Source organism: Zootoca vivipara, chromosome 3 (genome assembly GCF_965207765.1).
Source record: "Zootoca vivipara chromosome 3, rZooViv2.hap1.1, whole genome shotgun sequence".
Taxonomy (NCBI): Eukaryota; Metazoa; Chordata; class Lepidosauria; order Squamata; family Lacertidae; genus Zootoca; species Zootoca vivipara.
In genome coordinates, this window is record NC_142586.1 from 86,690,978 (window position 1) to 86,713,423 (window position 22,446).

The 22,446-nt window shown below is 42.8% G+C and overlaps 1 protein-coding gene across 1 annotated transcript in view; it reads right to left on the reverse strand.

The window, feature by feature from the left end:
• The window catches only part of ALK (ALK receptor tyrosine kinase), a 582,689-nt gene that overhangs the window by 109,713 nt on the left and 450,530 nt on the right, over positions 1-22,446 (reverse strand). The window contains exon 10 of the mRNA XM_035110504.3: positions 2,276-2,370. Within this exon, the coding sequence (XP_034966395.3) occupies positions 2,276-2,370 (95 nt within the window). The remainder of the gene's footprint in view (positions 1-2,275; positions 2,371-22,446) is intronic.

Genomic DNA, 22,446 nt, shown 5'->3' on the forward strand with positions numbered 1-22,446 from the left:
GTTCATGCACTGCTGTCACTAAACAGCCATAAATGTTTAAATATGGTGACAATACAAGTAATATGATAACCCCAGTGCAAAAGGCAGTGGAGTATTTCAACTTTACAAACGTGCTTAGTGTAGTGCAACATTTCTGATAGGAACCAGCTCCCAAAGATTCATAAAAGCAATGGTCTTTCCAGCCTGGAGGCAAAGGATCTTAGTAAATTGCCAAGCCTGAAAGGCTTGAAGGTTAATCCTAGAGTTAAACTACCCTGGCCAGAGTGTGCTAGGATTTGGTGTAAGTCCCAGTGCTAATGGATATTGGAGATAAATCACTCTTGGGGATACGAAACCAGTGTAACAACGCCAGGTATATGCAGGCAGAGTATTACACTGCTATATTTTTATTTATTTATTTTACTTATTAGATTTTTATACCGCCCTTCATCAAAAGATCTCAGGGCAGTTCACAAGATAAATCTGGACTAAATAATCTGGAGTAACCGCAGATCAGGTTCCAAAGCGCTCTTGTAAAACTGCCCCGCACTGCTGTACGAAAAGGCAACCTATTAAGGCTCCCATTTTACAGATGAAAGACACTGAGGCTGAGATCATTAGACCTAAGTAGCAAGGGAGAACAAAACTGTTGCCTGAGTGACCACTTCAATTTATTGAGAAAGCAAGGCAGCCGCATCAGAGCCCAGAAGAGTCTCCGGCTGGAAGAGATAAGCCATTTCCCTGACTCAGGACAATGTAGACAAACTGAGATGGGAGTGCCAGACTCCAGGCAGCAGCTTCTGAAATGTTTGTGTCTCTTCTCCTGCAAGCACAGAGTAAAATGGCCCACCAGCCTACACCCAGCTATATTATTATTCACACTACTGATACAACCCTGATGGCAATGGGGCCAAAGTAGCATCAGGGGTGTGGGGCAGGAAGAGAAAGCTAACAGTGCAATCCTATATATGCATACACAGAAGCAAGCCCAGTGAGTTCCATGAGCCTCACTACCAGATAACTATGTATAGGATTGCAACAATTCTCTGAATTCTAAATCCCCTCCCTCCACTCCTCTCCTCTCCCCCAAACTAGCACTGCATTGCACTGGCAAAACAGATGGTGTAGATCAGGCATCCCCAAACTTCGGCCCTCCAGATGTTTTGGACTACAATTCCCATCTTCCCCGACCACTGGTCCTGTTAGCTAGGAATCATGGGGGTTGTAGGCCAAAGCATCTGGAGGGCCGCAGTTTGGGGATGCCTGGTGTAGATTAAACACTCTCATTGAACACCCCACCTTTGCCTGCTTTGCCCACACTGCAGCAATATTCTGGCTAACTCTGCTCTCAATCAAAACACAACCAGAGCGGTATATAATCTCCTGGGGAAATCACATATGGTGCTACTGAAATTTCATAAATGTATGTTCATGATATCAGATTAACATTTGGCAAAACGGACATATATTTTCCTTAAATACAATGAAAAACTTCACTGCATGACATATTCTATATATACTGAAATCTCCCTTCTGTGATGAGCTAAGATAAAACTTCTTCGGAAACATTTTGTCTGGATTAACAGTTATCAGGACGGTTAGTATAGGAAGGAGACTTCAAGGCAGATGAGAGCTTCCAGACTGTTGCTATTTTGTGAGTAAAGATTCAATCACATCCCAACAAAAACACTAAGATTTTTTTTAGCAAAGAAAGCGTCAGGAAGATACACAGGAAAATGTGGGAGAACAATTGCTTGTCGTGACATTAGAATATAACCTTCCTGCAAACAAATCAGAAAAAATGTTCAATAAATAACTGGCCCTGTATAATCTCCCTGCAAACAATTCAATAAGCAGGTCACCAGGAAGTGACCAACAGCTCTTTTTTAGTTTGGTTGATGTTGGGATTTTAAAATGTTGGTTCTGGTTTAAAAACCGTTTTTCTCCCCATTGTACCTTGCATAATGGAAATTTTATATTGAATTTTTTGCCTGACAACTGCCAAGGCCAAAGGCTAGTAAAATAAAGCTGATGACTGACTGATACAGTGCTAGACATTTTGGGGGCAACACCATTACTTGTACTGCTTTCACCTTGACCTGCTTTTCTTAGGGCCACTTTGCACATGGTGTAGAAGTGCCAAAACAGGAAGCACGAGGGAGCTGCACCTCCTTTCACACTTCTAGTGTGACAAGTGAAGACTTTAGTCAAAAAGATATGTGGGCACCCAAAGAAGGGGCAACCCATTGTACTGTAGCAGCTAACACATTAAAAAGCTAATCATAGGCTTGCTCACTTGTAAGATAGCAGTCCAGGCTGAGTGACACATTATCAAAAGCAATGATGGCTTCTGATCCAACCTTCCAGGATGTAACAATCTGAAGCCAAAACCTGTAAAGAAGAAGAGAAGTTATCAAATTCTGGCAGATGGAAATACTGCTTATCACAAACGCATTTGCGTTTGATATACCCAGTCTAACCTTTCAATGACACAGAAACAGTATTGACTCATAATGGGCATCCTGGTATCAAACCAACCAACTGCTCCAAGGGGAGAGGAGAAGGATCATTCATCCAAACATGATATACAAAAATAAGAAGTGGCATTATGTGGAAGTATGATGGTGCATATAATTCACCATGGGCAAAGAATTCTTCATGGCGATATCCCTCAAACCAGTGCAACAGGTGCTCTAACTCTGAGTGCAATGGTGATAAATTGTTAATTTTCTGATTGTCCTGGTGGACTATTGCTTCACTGGGAACTTTCACTGTGTAAAGAAAAGTATTTCAAAGCCAAGTTTGGGGGAGGCAAAATTACATCATGTTAGTTTTTGTAGTCTGTAAGCCTCATTTATAGTAGGAAACAGTTAGACTGAGAATTGTGGTCTGACTGAGTGGTTCTTGGATCAATTAAAATGCCACTGATTAATTGGACAGCAGTCTTTTTAAATAAGAAGTGTAACTAGTTTTTAATGCAAGTACTTACAAAACCACAGCTACTTTGTTTCTGCTATAATAAGCCTTCCAAAAAGCATGGAATAATTGCTTGATGTTGGAATTAAATATGGGTCACAAAGACTAGAAGGAGACCATAGAAATGATGCTCCGGGCAGTGATCAATCAGTATGAATCTATGAAACAACTCTTTATGGTCAAAGGCACAACTCAGATGGAATATATAGCTGCTGAGGGTATGCTGTGTGTGCTCATTAAAAGATTATGCAACCTTTGAGCTGAAAGGGAATGGTAGGGTAACCAATGTTTGCTAAGTGCTTAAAAATGGTGCCAACAAATTTAATCCTGATGAACAATGACCTATAGAAACATCATGACACTTTCTTTTAGAAAGTGTCATGATCTTTCTATAGAAAATATGGAGCCTTTATACTGGTGATAAGCCAAAGACATGAAGTTGTAAGATCACAGATAGACGGAGCCATATATTTCAGGTCTGTGTCAATTTCACATATTCCATTTTTATTTAAATAATTGTTTTTACTAAGTGTGTGTGGGTGGGTGGGTGGGTGGGTGGGTGTTTATATAGCGTTTTTCTGGGGATACACAGGGGTACGCATACCCCTAAACATGTTGTGAATCTTTTTACTTCTGTCCATTTATAGTATTTATTTTTCCCAATTTGAACTATAAAATGGTGATTTTCTAGAGTCAAAATGAGAGTACCCCTAAACATTTTTTAAGAAAAAAAAAGCACTGTGTGCGCGTGTGCCTTAATGTACTGATTTATAAAAGCATTCTATCATAAAATATATTTTAATGCATTTTGGTAAACCCTTTTTGAACTGAAAAGTGCACTGCAAAAATTCAGAGAAGTGCAAAATCCAAAGCATAAATATTTTCTGACTCACACATTAGTTCAGGAGATCCTGATCAGGTCAAATCCATTCAGAATTCAAAGAAAATGGATTTCTCAAGCAGCCCTAGTAAGGATATTCATTCTTCTCATGATGCAAGTCTAACATCTCTGATGCCAGAGCCAATTAAGATCTACCAGAATATTACATTCGTAAAGGGAAAGTTTGTTCAAAACAGAAATCCATGCCATTGGACATACTGGATAATTTCCCACCACCCCTTGCCAATTTACATGCCAATTTGGCACAGTGGAGAGCTTCTAAGATCCCAAATATGCTTAAGAATCTTGGAACTCCTGCAACTTATTCTTAGCTGTGTACTATTTGTGTTATTTTCTCTTCTGCGCTGTTTTAATCCATCCATCTTCCCTGTTGTTGCAAGACTGATCCCCTTATGAGAAGTCAAGAGGCGCATAGGGCTGGGGAGGGGAAGACTAGAAGCATAACAATTCTGCTAAATGATAAATGGAGGCAGGCTTAAGAAAAGCTGGTCATAGAAATTGCCTGCTAAATGTGATGGGTTAATACCTGCCCTCTGCTATATCTCTACAATCCCCATCAAACTGATGGACTAGCCTCATTAATTCCAGCTGAGCAGCTGAGATGTAGCAGATTGCACAATTTGTTCATCTTGTATTTAGCAGATTTCTTATGTGGTCAATTGGGGAGCAGTGCAAGGGACTCTGGCTTTCATTCCTCAAGACAGAAACACAGGATTCCTTTTCTATTCTTGCTTTGGACTGAAAGATCCAAAAACTACATGGACCTGTGGGAAATCAATAAGTATAAATCTGCACCACTGATTTCAAAAGGGACTCTATTTGTCCTCAACAGGACTACTAGACCAAACTAAACATGACATCTCAACCCTTGCTTTTTCATGCAAAACCATTTGCAGTCGTTTCTGGTCATCAACAGCTATCAGTCAGTCAATCACCCATTTCCACCACCCTTCTGAGTGATCCCCCCTCCCCCTCCCCACCCCTCCCCACCCCTTCTCTACATAAGTGCCTGGGGACTCCCATTTCACTGTATCTGAAGAAGTGTGCATGCACACGAAAGCTCATACTAAAATAAAAACTTAGTTGGTCTTTAAGGTGCTACTGAAAGAATTTTTTTATTTTACTTCGACCCAGACCAACACGGCTACCTACCTGTAACCATGACATTAAAGACACTTGTGCTTGTAATGTGTACATTTTTTAAAATTACAGGGGCTACTAGGACTACAGTGCACCTGCAACATATAGAACAAGACTGAAACAAGTTTGCAACGGTATTCTACTTTTGCATGAGACCTTTCAAACTTTCTCTAGCAGCAGCTGCCAGCCCTTCAAGTCCTCCAAGGATAGGGACCTTTACAATAAGCAGCTCTTGAGACACATGAAGCTAATGTTAGAAGGAAATACACCCCCCCCCCGCCATGTGATACTTGCACACTGGGTGGGGTTGGGATCTCTGGCCCATTTTTTTTTCTATTTAATTTGTATGTGTGTCTGCATCCATTCTTTAAAATCACAATATTTTTTTTAAAAAATTACTGATCTGTGGATTTCACTGAAGCAAGTCAAATCAAATTGCTAGTAACTAGTTTCAGTAGTTTCTTCTTACGGGGCTGATCTAAGAAATTTGTAATTATGTTTATCATGTGCCGTGGGGAAGGGTAGCTTCACTATGACACAGAGCAGCTGAATTTCTCCTGATCCACTCACTAAGGATGCCCTTAAGGCTTCCAGATAGTGTTACCTGCCCTCACCTGGAGTCGCTGCCTATATTTTGAAATGTACTGAGGCTCAGCCTCCAAGGCCTCTAATCTGTCTGATCTGTTACCAAATGATGACTGGGTGGGATAAGAATTCTGGCCATTAAAAATTATTATATTAAAATCAGCAAGAAAAATCACAGTACCGAAATCCCTACATGGGACAGAAAAGAAGGCAGGTAATTTCAACAGCCAATGCCCCTACCCTCAGCTTTTGCTCATAAAACAAAAAAGCATGGAGGGGTCTGTACTGCTCTCTCTCTCACTCTCACTCTCTCTTGGTGAAGAGTTCCAGAACAGGGGGGCACTGATGATAAGTCCCTGGTAGAAACTAACCTAGCCTTCTCCTAAGATGGATATGGAACAGGAGCTGATCTGTAGATCTTACAGTAGATGTGTGCATGTATTTGGAGGGATCATAGGACTGGAAGGGGAGGAACATGGGTGAGAGGAAGATCTGGAACAGGACAGGAACCCCAGTAATTAGACTGTAGCCTCTGCTCAGAGCTTTGGTGCAATTGTAAGCATAGGCACAATCTCCAAGAAATAACTTTGCCTTTTGGAAAAGGAGGGATAAAGCCTGCAACCCTGGTTTTCTCACTCTCACTCATTCAGGGAGTGTTTGCATGCCTTTTTGGTACAGTATTGTCATAGGGTAGGGTACCAGAGTGTTAGGAAATGGAGGCAATAAACAGTAGTATTTAGATCATATTGGGGATATGAAGGGAAAATGCAAGCTGCAGAACTGTGCCAGGCAATAAATTCCTGGGTTAACTTATGCAAACCACTGTGGCAGGCTAGCTAAGCACAGTGCCATTAAGGAATAATGGGCAACCAAGTCTTCTTCTTCTTCTTTGGCGATCACTCGTAGCTGAGTAAGATTGTCTTCCATAAACATGGTTTTAACAATGGGTCCATAAGTGACTGTGGAGGCCAATTCTGGATCCACACATCCTTCCACAGTGGGGACATTGGTTTCCAGGCGGGAGTTGATCATGGTGTGGATTTGCCAAGTGTGCCTTCCTCTTAGCATATTTCTCCCTTGCATCCTGAGATCGAGTTTCTTCAAAGCCCATGACACCTTTGGTAAAGGCTGTTCTCCAACTGGAGCACTCGCAGGGCAGTGTTTCCCAATTGTCAGTGTTTATACTACATTTTTAAAAGATTTGCCTTGAGACAGTTTTTAAACCTGTTTTGTCACCAGCATTATACTTTCCATTTTTAAGTTTGGAATAGAGTAGTTGCTTTGGAAGACGATCATCAGGCATCTGTACAACATGACCAGTCCAACAAAGTTGATGTTGAAGGATCATAATTTCAACACTGGTGATCTTTGCTTCTTCCAGTACACTTGTCACAGGGAGGTTGTGGTGACTACTCTAGAGTAACGACTCTCCACATTCTTGCCTTTTAACAGTGATCCAGCTATACAAGGTACATCCTTCTAGTCTGAACCAGAACCCGAGAATGGCACGCTACGCGTTCTCTTCCAGCATAAGAGTCTGGGCACGCCAAATCGTCTTCCCCCCCTTCTCCTGTGTAATTCCGGAACCGGAGGGGAAAAGGGTCTCCTTTCCCTGTTTTCCTTCTCCCCCTTTCCCCCCCTTTCTTCCTCCCCTCTGCGTAGCAGGGGCTCTCCTATGTTGCCAGAGCCCTGTCTCCTCCTTTCTCTTTCCTCACTCGACTCCTCCCCCTCCCCGCTGGCATCGCTGCTGGTGGAGGAGCTGCTTCTAAGGATGGGAGGGGGCTTTCTGTACTCCCTGCCCCTTACAACACTGATATTAGTTCACCTGTCTTCCCAAGTGATGTGTAAAAATTTTCAAGACACCATTGATGGAATCTATCAAGGAGTTGGAGAGGGCAACCAAGTACTGAGCCATTGGCAGTGCAAAAGAACTGCCCCCCCCCCAAGGGGTGGACAGAGACAGGAGAACTGACAAGTTGCCAAGGTGAAGGGGGTGTGATGTCACAGAAAAATGCGTCCTTTTTGAAATCTAAAGGTTGCTCTGGGAACAAGAAGTAGGCAGAACCATATTGGTGATGGCTGAAGGAGCCTGCATCAAGAGACCAGGAGCCATGACTGACTGCTGCTTTGGACCTGAGCTTACTGAAGTTATGAGAGGGTGATGAGAAACACTCTTGGGATCTACTGTTCTGTATCACCTCCATGGAAAATTCTAGTTGTAAATATGTGTACAATATACCATATTTCTTAAAGCCTCTGCTGTGCCTCGATTTTCCCAATGGAAGCACAACCCTGGGGGAGTGCCCGGAATCCCCTGGAATCTTGCTACCGCCTGGCAGAGATTGGGGGTGGTGCGCAGCCTTTGTAACAATATGCTTGAAAAGCGAGGATTCCACAGGCATAATAGCTCCCAGGATAAATAAATAAAAAATCAGTGCCAAAGAATGCTGAATGATAAGCTGTTATGTAGCTCTGGAGCCCTGCCAGTTTAAAAAGTGGCAGTGTGGTTCCTTGCATTCTGTAGATTCTGGGAAGTGAGACTCTGAGCTACTCAGGCTGTGGCTTTGGGGATCCCACCATCGTCAGCTGTTAGGCTGGCAGCCTAAGGAGGAGGATTTGGAAGTTGTGGTGAATGCTGGAAGTGCTGAGAGATGAGGCAGGAGTGGCAGAGTTACAAAACATACATGGCAGCCCTTTGGACAGGAGCCCTTCCATTCAACATTGGTGGTTCAGTGTGAGTGCATGCAGGAAAACGTAGTCCCGGAGGCTACAGAAACTCCTTTCCCCTCCTCCCACAGTGCATCAATGTCCTCGGATATGACTTTGATTGTTTTCATTGAAGTGGCTCCTAAGAAAGAAAAAGGAGTCGTGCCCCAAAGGCCCAGAATCAGCATAGCTTCATGTGATCAGCAGTGTAATGGCAGGGCTCCTGCAGGGATTTGCTTTCTTTCTAGGCAGACAGCAAATGTCTTACTAGGCAGAAAAGGGAAAAAAAGGAGGGGAAAAAAAGAATATTCAAACAACCTGCTGAATAGTTGTAGAACCGGGGAAAGCTTAATATTTAAGCTTGAAATTGGCCTTGGGTGAAATCCAGCAACTGTTCAAATACTGAAGTGCAAAGGATGAATAAAATGTTTTTTCCTCCCTTCATTTTTTGCTGTTGCTTGTTCAGCATCCAATCACAACTTCCTCAGGGTGCCTTATCAGGGATATTTTTTTGTTTGGCCTGTTATTTAAAGAGGTTTCCATCCATGAGCTTTGTGTACAGGTTTGTAACTTCCTTTAATCTCTGGTTATTTTAGGTGTCTATGCTGAAAGGCCATTTTGCAAGGTTTTGCAATGTGCTAACTGCTGAATTCAAATTTTACATACATTTAAAATTTCAACAAAAGCGTGTGTTTTTTAAAGCCCACAACTCTATGCCCACTTATCTAGGAGTAAATGGCATTGCACTGAATAGTAGACATATATAGGATTGCACAGTAAGCTACTCAATCCAAGTGGTAGTAAAAAAAAGTTTTTAATTACCCTAAAAGCGCCTAATTAAAATACTTAAAAGTAATAAAAATACCAAAAGCTAAAAACATATCCTCTATCAGTATAACTCCCTGCTGCTAAATGTCAATCCATGATATTAATTTCAGTGCTGAAACTTATATTGCTCCCATCATATGGTCTGAAGGCACATGCAGCCACCACCTTGCTGAAACTAAGGAAGGCTTGGTCTTGGAGGTGCCTGGATGGATATCTGAATGGGAGCCACATTTATACTACCTTGGGTTGTATGATGAAAGAAAGATGGGGTGCAAATGCAATAAAAGCGTTTTCCAAAGTATGTTTCTGAATCACCAGTCTGGGTCAAGAACTGGAGTCACCACAACGACTGCCATAGTTGAGATTCTGTTTAGTAGTCAGAATTTCAGAAAGTAGTGCTGAGACAGCCATCAACTGAGAGTGTGTGTGCATGTATGTTTCTGCATGCATGAGAAAGCAAGCCTGTCTCCCCAGCTGCCAGTTTGCGAAGGTGCTGGAGGGGACGACAATGTTGCATGCGTGATGTCGCGACGTCCCAACATCACATACATGACATCAGGATGACGGGAGGAGCCAGGGGTGGAGCTCAACACAGTGGCCACATGGTTTCAATGGGCAGTGACACCTCCTCCTCCTCCTCCTCCTCTTGGCGCTGCTTCTTCATCCCTCCTTCTCCTCCATGGTAGCAGGAGAAGGAGCTAGTCACAGCAGCAGCAGCATGGCTGGCTCTGTGCTTTGCCTTCGCACTCTTTGGACATGCGGGGGGGGGGATGCCTCAAGCCCACTGGAGCTGGCAGCCCTGCCTCCACAAAATACAGTGGAATCTCGGTTCTCGAACTGCTCTGTTCCTGAACGTTTCAGCTCCCGAACATCGAAAACCCGAAGTGTTCTGGTTTTCGAACGTTCCTCGGAACCCGAACGTCCGACATGGCTTCCAATCTGCAATAAGCCTAGCTGTCAGCCAATCAGAAGCTGCGCATTGGAATTCAAACGTTTCGGAAGTCGGACATCCTTCCAGAACGGATTATGTTCAACTTTCGAGGGTCCACTGTACTTAGAAGCACAGAATCGTAGAGTTGGAAGAGACCCCAAGGGTCATCTGGTCTAACCCCCTCTGCAAGGCAGGAATCTCAACTAAACATGCACATGTTCCCCATGTGCCTACCTTTTCCATTCATTTCAAGAGAAGGGACAGCAATGTATTCACAAAGGAATGCTTATAAATGTCTGATAAATGAAGAAGCTCTTGCATATATGGGTTGGGGTTCAAAGAGCCACTTTGGCTCATGTAAGGGGTTTAGTGTAATTTCTGATCCCCCCCCCCTCCTGAACAGTCAACACTTTCCTCTGTCTCATCCCATGCTATCTTACAAAACAGTTTTCTGTTTTCAGAAAAGCAAGTTTTGAGAACCACAGAATTCACCAACTATGTTTCATGATTCTCTGAATCCTGGCCTCAGTGCATACTGAGATTCAGTGCTCAGAGGAGGTTGCTGAATTTGGCTGGTGAAAGTCTGTAAAACTAAAGAAATATATGAATTTTATTTTAGAACTGTTGTTTACAGTCTGTATTTAGTAGTTTATTTGCTCCTAGCTGTGGGCTGGCAGGGAACTTTTCCTCCAGAGTGGAGACCTCAGTTGGTAGTTTTTTGTGTGTATAACCTTTTGGCACCTTTCCTTTAATAGCAGTTTAGGCCCTGAGGCTTAGGGTATCTTTTCAGCAATTTAATGCTGGCTTGCAGGCACATCAGTCAGGATCATGCAGCTCTCCTTAAACTACAACCCAAGAATGGCTCCATAATCATTACAATCAAAAATCCATTAAAGTCAAGGATGGCTATCAAAAGGGAAACATGAGAGTCACTCACATACACTCAGAGTGAGATAATCAAGAGTGACTCAGAGACCTACAGAGATAAACAGAGAGTCCTGCACACACTGTTCCCCAACTTTTAAATGGTATTTCCCTGAATGGCAAGGATTGTTGCTATCTTGTTTGATTATTCTCAGCCTAGCTCTGGCCTAAAGTGTCTTGGCTTGAACAACAAACTTTATGAGCTCTGACTGCAGTCTGGCTGGAAATTCCTATTTGCTACTGAAGCACACATACAAATGAGAAGTGACACCCGTATACCTAGCTGAAGTGAATACAGTGAATTGAGATGCCAGAGTCAAGTTCTGTCACAGATGGAGGGTTTTCAGAAGTGAAATTCAGTAGGCCTTTACAATCCTAACAAGCTTAGTTAAGGCCGAGCTGAAAGAGGGAGGCTGAGTGATTCCCCAAAAACTTCATACCCCACCTCCCATGAAACAAAATGTAACCCCAAGTTCAGCAACTGGAGCAGGCCCATGTAGATGGGGCAGCTGGCTGGGTACATTTGCCCTGGGCCCCAGAAGGCTAAGCCGACCAGTAGGGGTGCACCAGGGGCCTGCCGGACTTACACTGCTATGCCAAGAACAAGACTGCCACGTCGGGCCTCACGCGGGCATGAATTGGGGGCTGTAAAACAAGGCAACACTTCTTATTGATTCAAAGTAAGGTCAGGTTTAAGGATTTAGATTTGGTGGACAGAGTGCCTGAAGAACTATGGCTTGTAACATTATACAGGAGGCAGCAACGAAAACCATCCCAAGGAAAAGGAAATGCAAGAAAGCAAAATGGCTGTCCAACGAGGCCTTACAAATAGCGGGGGAGAGGAGGCAAGCAAAATGCAAGGGAGATAGGGAAAGATACAGGAAACTGAATGCAGATTTCCAAAAAATAGCAAGGAGAGACAAGAGGGCCTTCTTAAACGAGCAATGCAAAGAAATAGAAGAAAACAATAGAATGGGGAAAACCAGAGATCTGTTCAAGAAAATTGGAGATATGAAAGGAACATTTCGTACAAAGATTACCATAATAAAGGACAAAAGTGGTAAGGACCTAGCAGAAGACATCAAGAAGAGGTGGCAAGAATACACAGAGGAATTATACCAGAAAGACATGGAGGTCTCGTACACCCCAGGTAGTGTGGTTGCTGACCTTGAGCCAGACATCTTGGAGAGTGAAGTCAAATGGGCCTTAGAAAGCACTGCTAATAACAAGGCCAGTGGAAGTGATGATATTCCAGCTGAACTATTTAAAATTTTAAAAGATGATTCTGTTAAGGTGCTACACCCAATATGCCAGCAAGTTTGGAAAACTCAGCAATGGCCAGAGGATTGGAGAAGATCAGTCTACATCCCAATTCCAAAGAAGGGCAGTGCCAAAGAATGCTCCAACTACCGCACAATTGCGCTCATTTCACACGCTAGCAAGGTTATGCTTAAAATTCTACAAGGCAGGCTTAGGCAGTATGTGGACCGAGAACTCCCAGAAGTGCAAGCTGGATTTCGAAGGGGCAGAGAAACCAGAGACCAAATAGCAAACATGTGCTGGATTATGGAGAAAGCTAGAGGGTTCCAGAAAAACATCTACTTCTGCTTCATTGACTATGCAAAAGCCTTTGACTGTGTCGACCACAGCAAACTATGGCAAGTTCTTAAAGAAATGGGAGTGCCTGATCACCTCATCTGTCTCCTGAGAAATCTCTATGTAGGACAAGAAGCTACAGTTCGAACTGGATATGGAACAACTGATTGGTTCAAAATTGGGAAAGGAGTACGACAAGGTTGTATATTGTCTCCCTGCTTATTTAACTTATATGCAGAATTCATCATGCGAAAGGCTGGACTAGATGAATCCCAAGCCGGAATTAAGATTGCCGGAAGAAATATCAACAACCTCAGATATGCAGATGACACAACCTTGATGGCAGAAAGTGAGGAGGAATTAAAGAAACTTTTAATGAGAGTGAAAGAGGAGAGCACAAAATATGGTCTGAAGCTCAACATCAAAAAAACCAAGATCATGGCCACTGGTCCCATCACCTCCTGGCAAATAGAAGGGGAAGAAATGGAGGCAGTGAGAGATTTTACTTTCTTGGGCTCCTTGATCACTGCAGATGGTGACAGCAGTCACAAAATTAAAAGACGCCTGCTTCTTGGGAGAAAAGCAATGACAAACCTAGACAGCATCTTAAAAAGCAGAGACATCACCTTGCCAACAAAGGTCTGTATAGTGAAAGCTATGGTTTTCCCAGTAGTGATGTATGGAAGTGAGAGCTTGACCATAAAGAAGGCTGATCGCCGAAGAATTGATGCTTTTGAATTATGGTGCTGGAGGAGACTCTTGAGAGTCCCATGGACTGCAAGAAGATCAAACCTATCCATTCTGTAGGAAATCAGCCCTGAGTGCTCACTGGAAGGACAGATCGTGAAGCTGAGGCTCCAATACTTTGGCCACCTCATGAGAAGAGAAGACTCCCTGGAAAAGACCCTGGTGTTGGGAAAGATTGAGGGCACTAGGAGAAGGGGACGACAGAGGACGAGATGGTTGGACATTGTTCTCAAAGCTACGAACATGAGTTTGACCAAACTGCGGGAGGCAGTGCAAGACAGGAGTGCCTGGCATGCTATAGTCCATGGGGTCACGAAGAGTCGGACACGACTAAACAACAACAAGGTCAGAAGGGATTAAATTCAGTGATTTAAAACCACCTCACTTTTTCACCTGACTAAATTGATCCTAGTCAAAGCAGAGACTGGACCAACCCAGAGTGGATCCAGGCAACACCTGCCTTCCTGCCCAGCAGTTTCCCTGCCTGAGCTGACAGAGCTGGTCTCATAGGTGGTGTTGAAGACTCCCATACTGAGGGACTTCAACATCCATGCCAAGCTGAATGGTTCAGGAGTGGATCAAGAGTTCATGACTGCAATGATGACCATGGGGCTATCTCAACATGTCAGTGCCCAGCGCATGTGGCAGGCCACACTCTGGACTTTGTTTTCTCAACTGAGCAAGAGAGAATGATCTGAAAGTCGGGGATATTGACATAAGTACCTTGTCATGGTCAGATACTGTTAAGATTGAGTACATACTACTACTACTACTACTACTACTACTACTACTACTACTACTAATATTTTCATTATTTGCACCCCGCCCATCTGACTGAGTCTCCCCAGCCACTCTGGGCGGCTCCCAATCAAAGATTAAAACAATACAGCATTAAATATTAAAAACAGGGCTGCCTTCAGGTGTCTTTTAAAAGACATGTGTGTGTCTCCAAGTCTACCTCCTCCATAGCCCCTGGAACTGTGTACCCTCTTATCCGATTCCTTCCTTTCATATTCAGCTTGCTTTATCTTAGCCCAGCAAAGCTTCAGACATATTTCTAAGACATATTTCTAAGAGGGATCAATCCAGTAAATTCCCAGATCCAAGGACCATTTAAAGTTTCCCCTCTAAAGACCAAGTAGACTTACCTTCCCATACAACAAAGGAGGAGGAGGAGGAGGAGGAGGAGTAGGAGGAGTTGGGATTTGATATCCCGCTTTATCACTACCCGAAGGAGTCTCAAAGTGGCTAACATTCTCTTTTCCCTTCCTCCCCCACAACAGACCCCCTGTGAGGTGGGTGGGGCTGAGAGACTTCAGAGAAGTGTGACTAGCCCAAGGTCACCCAGCAGCTGCATGTGGAGGAGTGGAGACACGAACCCGGTTCACCAGATTATGAGTCTACCGCTCTTAACCACTACACCACACTGACAACCTGTTACAATACAAAACACTTAATATCACACACATCAAACTTCACAACCACAATGTTGCAATTATCTTAGAAATGCCAGTGATAAAAAATAATGCAGGAGTTTGAAACAGACTAGCCATATGGGAATTTTGTGGTTCAGAGCCATGTCTCACTTTTATAGGCTTTCTTTAATTCCAGCTATAGGAAATGATTCCATTTGAATTCCATTTGCCTTAAGGGTAATGAGTGGCGATATGCCCCAGTTCCTGCTAGTTTCATGCTACGCTAGGCTATTAATGGAAAGCATTAAACAATGACTTTTATTTCTCCTCACTTCTGAGCAAAATGTGAGTCCAGAAGAGCTGCTGTTGCTGTTGCTGCTGCAGCACTAATGCTCACCAGGAATAGAAGTAACAGAGCATTAGTGGTGTGCCTGCATGCAATGGAATCAATTCCAACTGGACTGCTGTCACTGATGTGGGAAATAAGCCCATTAAAAACAAAGGAAGGCCATCAATTTTGCACATATATTGTTTTTGCCTTGATAAAAAGGATGCAGATATTGCCAATGTGTATTCCCCTGGGTTTGCTCCATGGGAAACTGAATTCAGGGAACTGCTTCACTTGTTATGCTTTTCACAGAGAGTAATGTGACTCTATGCAGGAAAAAGCAACAGCTACTATGAAGAAAAGGGGAACCTGTCTGATTCCAACAGGCTCTGCATGTTGAAATAGACTGAGTATAAGGAGGACAACTAATCCACTCATCCTCCTTGCCCCAATGAGACTGCCATTATGCAAGGGGGGGGGGAGCAGGGACAAGGCTGTTGGCCCTGCCTCCATCCGCCACATGCCCCTCTCACTGCTCCAGCAGTCCCCCATGCACTGGGGGCCGAATGCCTGCAGCAGGAAGCCTGCTCTACTTGAGTTGGCTCCCCAAGGGATACCAAACTCTGATCTTCACGGTGGAAGCCTACCGGAGTACTGGGCTGCAGGAATGGAGAAAGAGATATGCAGGAGGGGATGGGAACAATGGACTCCACCTGGCTCTACCACTCATGTAATAGTAATCACATAGGAGTGGGAGGGGTGCAAGTAAATAGGACTCATAAATCTTCAGTGCTATCCTCCATCTCTCTCCTCCAAAGTAAAGGAAGCACCATAGGCTTGCCCTGGACTTCTCACCATGGACAGTAGCTTAATAGCAGTGTGCCTTAGTTTCCCAAACTAATCGGATGTCCCCATATTAGCCAAAATGAATGCAACAACTGAAACCTAAGGAAGAAATGAATGCACATGGGAACCTTCATTTCAGTTCTTTCATTTTTGTTTTAGTTTTCACTAGGGTGGTTGTTTCAAGTACAAAGCCTTGCATCTCAAATGGATACACCAATACAATAGCTCTTATTCAGGCATTAAAGACCCCAAACAATTAGAATCATGGGGGGGGGGCAGTGCTAGCTGGCCTACCCTCTCTGTCTCATCTCTGACACCCAGCCCCACTGCCCCCATGGGTTGGTGGAGAAGGTCTGCAGTGGAGAGCTTTGGGGTTAGGGTTTTTAATTACATGCTGCAAACTTGAGGATTAAAACTTGCATATCCAAGATACTTTCCTCTAATCTTCTATTCAGATACCAACGTGTTTATTGCAATGTGACAAAAGCACCCTTATCTAAACTTATTTTAGTTAAATTTTGTATCTTTAGTAAATTGCAAGACTTGACCTGTGCTGGTATTTTCAGTGTGATTCCTAGAAGACCAAAATCTAAGCTGTTTCTGCAGTAGGTCAATTTAATTAAAGTGTAATTTAATTAACTTTGGCATGGGTAAATAATTTACTTTATTTCAGAGCAGCCAAGTGAGAAGTTCCCAAATGTTAATGTGTGTATCACATGTAGTCCAGCTCTCTCTCTCTGTAACCAGATGTCCATAGAAAGATAGCATGCGGCCATCTACTGCATATACTTGTTTTTCTATATATTTACATATAGAAAGAGGGATGCAGGTGGCATTGTGGTCTAAACCACAGAGCCTAGGGCTTGCCGATTAGAAGGTCGGCGGTTTGAATCCCTGCGATGGGGTGAGCTTCCGTTGCTTGGTCCCTGCTCCTGTCAACCTAGCAGTTCGAAAGCACGTCAAAGTGCAAGTAGGTAAATAGGTACCGCTCCGGCGGGAAGGTAAACGGCATTTCCGTGCACTGCTCTGGTTCACCAGAAGTGGCTTAATCATGCTGGTCACATGACCCGGAAGCTGTCTGCGGACAAACGCCAGCTCCCTCGGCCAGTAAAGCGAGATGAGCGCCGCAACCCCAGAGTCATTCGTGACTGGACTTAACAGTCAGGGGTCCCTTTACCTTTATCTTTACATATAGAAAATCACAGCAACCTATATTATAGCTTCCCAGTTCTATTGATGATATGCACTTACAACAACCCTAAGCAGTGCTGAAAGGCTAAGCTGCCTTTGGATGTGAGATGTTTGCAATGTTTGTTTGATTCACAAATATTTGAACCAGGGCCTATTGAAAACAAGCTGACTTCTGAAAACAAGCAGCAAAACCTCTGATCCTTCATCAGATGTCCAGATAACCACTGTATCCAAGTTTTCCCTGTGTCCAGCTACAATTCTTTGCCTGACGCTCTCAGAATCCAAATTTAAAACTGGCTCCAAATTTATCTACTTCTCCCACTAGCTGGAAGATGTTACATTTTCAAATTTTGGTGGGTGTTACATTCCAAAAGGCTAGAAAGAGATCCCCAGTTATTAAGGGACATTACTTTGTTAAAGTCAGTTCCTGGCAACTTTATCTGTTTCTCTTCAAAGTCATTAAGACAGAATGAACTCATAGCAACACTCACTGTCATTCATTCAGATTAAGCACCATACTTCACCAGTAAGAATGTACTGAATACCCTGCTTAGAATGAACCAATTCACTGAATTAATTAAAAAAAAATCTCTATAATACACATAAAAGTAGTTCCTATAATTTCTAGTTGAGTAGAATGTAGTAGTGGTAGTAGTAATTTTTATTATTATTTATAGCCTGCCTATCTAGCTAGGTTTTCCCAGCCACTGTGGGCGGCTCACAGCACATATCAGAACATACTAAAACATCAAACATTAAAAACTTCCCAAAACAGGACTGCCTTCAGATGTTTTCTTTTTTCTTTTTTCCCCAAATTATTTTTATTAGCATTTTAAACTTAAAATTTCCATTCATTTCTTCATCTTAAATCATAGTATCATAAAAGCAAACATAAAAAAAGACAAAAAAGAAAAATAGAAAAAAGAAAAAAGAAAAAGCAGAGCAAAGAAGCAAAAAAGAAAAGAAAAAAGAAAAAACCAATCTAATATTCATAACAGTTTCGTAACTTTGACTTCCCCGCTCCCCCCACCCCGAGCCTAATTATAACCCCTAATTGGCAATTTTCCTGTTAAACAATTCTAAAAATCTAACATTATACCAAACATCAAAATTCCATATAACACATAAAAATTTCTTCTTACTCTAATTATTAATCCTCTAATTATTCCCCTTTAGCCTCTTAATTTTGCTAAAAATATTCTAACTTATAAGATCTAAAATTCTTTCACTTCAATTCATAATTAGAACCTAAAAATCCCCTCTCCTCCACCGGATGACAATCCCCTGGATATCCCAGCCAACTCCTGTGTAGAGTCCATTTCCAAACCATTTAGTCAGTCCTTAAAATACAATAAACCTCTCATCCCACTCCATCTCTCACCCACTCCAGCCCATCTTCTTCTTTCCCCCGGCCCCTCTGCCAACTCCAGTCCAAATTTCCTTTTTCTTTGACGTCCCAGTTGACATACTCTTTGCCTGGTTCTTGCCTCCCCTCTCTCACTAGGGAGGTTCGAATCCAGGCCATTTCTTTAGTCTTTGACACAGCTTTCCTGTTTCCCAGAACTTGCTCTCCCCCTCTCACTGAGAGAAACAGTTCCTGGGCATCTCCATACAATGTAGCTCTTTTGTTGCAGCCTACGTCCCGTGCAGTCTCTCCCACCGGCTGCACTTCATTCAGTGTCTGGAGCTCCTCTTGTACTTCTTCTCCCGAAAGATTTGTGTTGTTACTTTCAATTGTTTCAGACTGTGTCACAATGTCATCAGAAAGAGATCGGTTTAATGTTGCAATGCATAACTTTGTAACTCTTGTATATTCCTTAACTCCCATCATCACCTCTTGGACTTTTTCCCACACGCTTTGCATCATTTTCTCACACATCATGTCCGATTATTTCGACTAGCTCAGTCCTTTGTCTTCTCAAGTTGCAATATGGCGCATGGGCTGTTGTGACCAAGAGGAAATCCTTACTAGCTGGCCAGTGCAGCCAGGTTCCTGCCACCCCGCTGCCGGAGAGCTCGTTCTTTTTTTAGACCCAGATTTTGCAGAGATCCAAATTAACAAGTCCACTCACCTCCCCTTAGCTCCGCTACCACCAGGGAGGTGTTTTAGTAAATTTTTTGCAAAGTCCAAAGTCCCGTTCCAGCACTATGGCTGCAGGCTTGGCAATTGCAGATTAGTTTCTCAGTGGGGGGGGGAACGACCTCCGTTTTCTTTTGAATTCCCCTCCTGAATCCAAATTTCTTCAAAATTAAAAGATTTCCTTACTTACAAGTCCAGATCGTTGCTTTGGAGGTATCTAGCGCGCATTGTTGCCGGCTCGGAGCTTAACGCCTCAGAGGTAGCGAATTGACCCAAGGCTCTGTCCCGCTCTGCCTGCGCACGTCACCCCCTCAAAAAAAAGGAGGTTGTTGGGCAGCGAACGGGGCTTGAAGGAGCTCAGCTGGGTATCCAGGTCCCCCAAAAGCCAAATTTGGGGGTTCTCAGGGTGGCCGCTTCGCTCAAACGGCTCAACCCCCCCTCTGGGGCGTCGGGAATCTCGGAGCCCGAAAATTCCCCGCCAGCTTTCAATGGCGGCTAGACCGGAAGTGCCTTCAGATGTTTTCTAAAAGTCAGTTAGTTGTTTATTTCCTTGACATCTGAAGGGAGGTTGTTCCATAGGGAGGGTGCCACTATTGAGAAGCCCTATGCCTGGTTCCCTGTAACCTCACTTCTCGCAGTGAGGGAACCATGAGAAGGCCCTCGGAGGAGGAACTCAGGGCTGAACAATGGGGGAGATGCTGCTTCAGGTATAATGGTGTTGTGGAGGAACTTTGGGCTATTTTAAAAATTCTATTCCATTTTAATTCATATATATATTATATTATATAATTCATATATATATATATATATATATATATATATATATATAGAGAGAGAGAGAGAGAGAGAGAGAGAGAGAGAGAGAGAGAGAGAGAGTTTCATTGCACTTAACTCAGTTTGATTGTGGCCATTGCACTTACCATTTTTATCTGTCTGAAAAGTGATGCTTCTGTTTAAGCTTAAAGGTCATAATTGTTGGGGGAAATTAATAAAATAATTATTCCTATTATACCATGTGGTGTTTTCTTAGTTCTTAAGTATATTTTACACTTTAGCAAAGCTAAATGTAAAATTCTGAAGGCTGGAAAAAATGCTGAGGACCACATGAATCAATTGTGAATTGAACTGGAAGAGAACTAGTTCCTTTTTGGCCACAGACTTGAACAGGAAAGGAAGGAAGGAAGGAAGGAAGGAAGGAAGGAAGGAAGGAAGGAAGGAAGGAAGGAAGGAAGGAAGTGAACTGGAACTGATTCCATTTTAAAATAAACTTAGAACTACTGACTGAAAGTGTGTGGGAGGGGGATCTTCTATTTTAACTACAGTCGTACCTTGGAAGTCAAATGGAATCAGTTCCGGAAGTCCGTTTGACTTCTAAAACGTTTGGAAACCAGAAGTCCCTGCAGCCAAGCAGAAGCCGCGGACGTTCAGCTTCCAAAAATAGTTCGCAAACCACAAGTCACTTCTGGGTTTGCAGTGTTTGGGAGCCAAAACGTTTGAGAAGGAAGCTGATCGAAAACCAAGGTACGACTGTATTTTGATATAGGAATGTATATAGTATAGTTAAAAGTTAGGGGGTAGTTAATCCACATTAAGGAACCTTGAATATACATTAATGATAGGCAAAATTCCCTAAACTTGATTTGAAATAAGTTCAGTACTTGTGAACTTCTTTGCTTTGAAAACTTAGAAAAAGCTTGCCTATTTTTCGAAGAGTTTGTTCCTAGCTCCTAATTTTGGCTCTTAATGACTTGTTCACACTTCCGCTTGTCCCATGCTTTCTAGGCATGAGTCTGAGCCATTTTCTGTTTGCCCTGCTGCTTTTCCTGGGAAATCAGCTCTTTACAGCTGAATCAGACCAAACATCAACCTGCGGAAAACCCAAGTGATGATTGCTCCAGTTCAGTGGTAAAGAGAGAGGAGAATTCTTTACTACTGACCTGGAGGCAATGGCATAGCATGGGTTGCCAGTGTCCAGGGCCATGCAGAGGGATGGAAACATTCTTCATCCTGGGGAGAAGTCGTGGGACAAGTGGAAGTCTGGATGAGCCTGTTTTGCTTTCACTTTTGCTATTGTAAAACACTTTTTAGTGAATTATGAACTGCCTCTAGAAATCATCTATTTTTTATTCATCCACATTCCGGACACTAATCACAGTTCAGATAGAGATATGCAAAAGCTTCCAAGGGGTGGTTTTTCAGGCTCAAGAGAACTACATTTAGAACTTTCCAGTCTAAATATGGATTGTAAGTGACTTGAGGCAGAGATTTGTGTTTTGCTTACGTTACTCTGTAAATAACTATTTCACACACCATATTTCTTATAAACTAAATATTGGACTTTGCACAACCTGATCTCCCCCCCCCCCAATGTGTGTATACATTTTAGAGCCACTTTTGTTATAAACCTTTACCATTTAATTTCTTTAGCACATACCTAAGGGAACAGGATAGGACTTTAGCTTTTCCACATACTTTTGTTTTTTAACATATTTCTAAAGCGCTCCGGATTAACTGAATGTGCTGAGTGCTTCCATATATTGTTTTAGTTTCCCTGAGATCACACAGAGTATATACATTATAGGAACAGGGTAAGTGTGCCATCCGAGGGAAACGTCAATGTGATTATCATTCACAAACGTGCGCAGATGTGCACCCGACCATATAAAAAAAAGCAGTAGAAGTATGTGTAGAAAGTTAATGTTAAGGCAAGCTATGCAAGCATATACCACACGTATACAAGCATGGATGCAGTTAAAGGGGGAAATGTTACCATGGCAACACATAAATAATTACTCCTAAATGATGCTAGCAAAATACTAAAGCTGTCTTCAAAGGAGAGCATAAATAAATGGAACACAGCTAAATGGAATGAAGAAACTATGTCTTCCTATGGAGAGAGGAATGGCTAAATAAGACAAATGTTGATATTTTTTATCTCATATATTAATTATGCATCCCATGTCAGTGTCCCCTTTGTATTAGCAGCCTTTGTGTTCCTTCAAGAGTCAGAAAGATGAAAGACACTTTCTGCGTAATATCACAGGAGACAAGGTAGCCCATATAATGAACTCCCCCCTTTAAGTTCAACAAAGAGCTAAGGCTTGGATCCTAACAATGCAACAAACAGTAAATGTATCCTTTGCAACAAGGGCTTATCAAAACTGCTACCTCCCATACAGTATTTCTATATCAGGCACAACCAGGAGTGTGGGAAAGGCCCTGAGATGAATAGAAACTCTTGTGGCTTCCAGCCAATTCTTTCTTTATTAGACA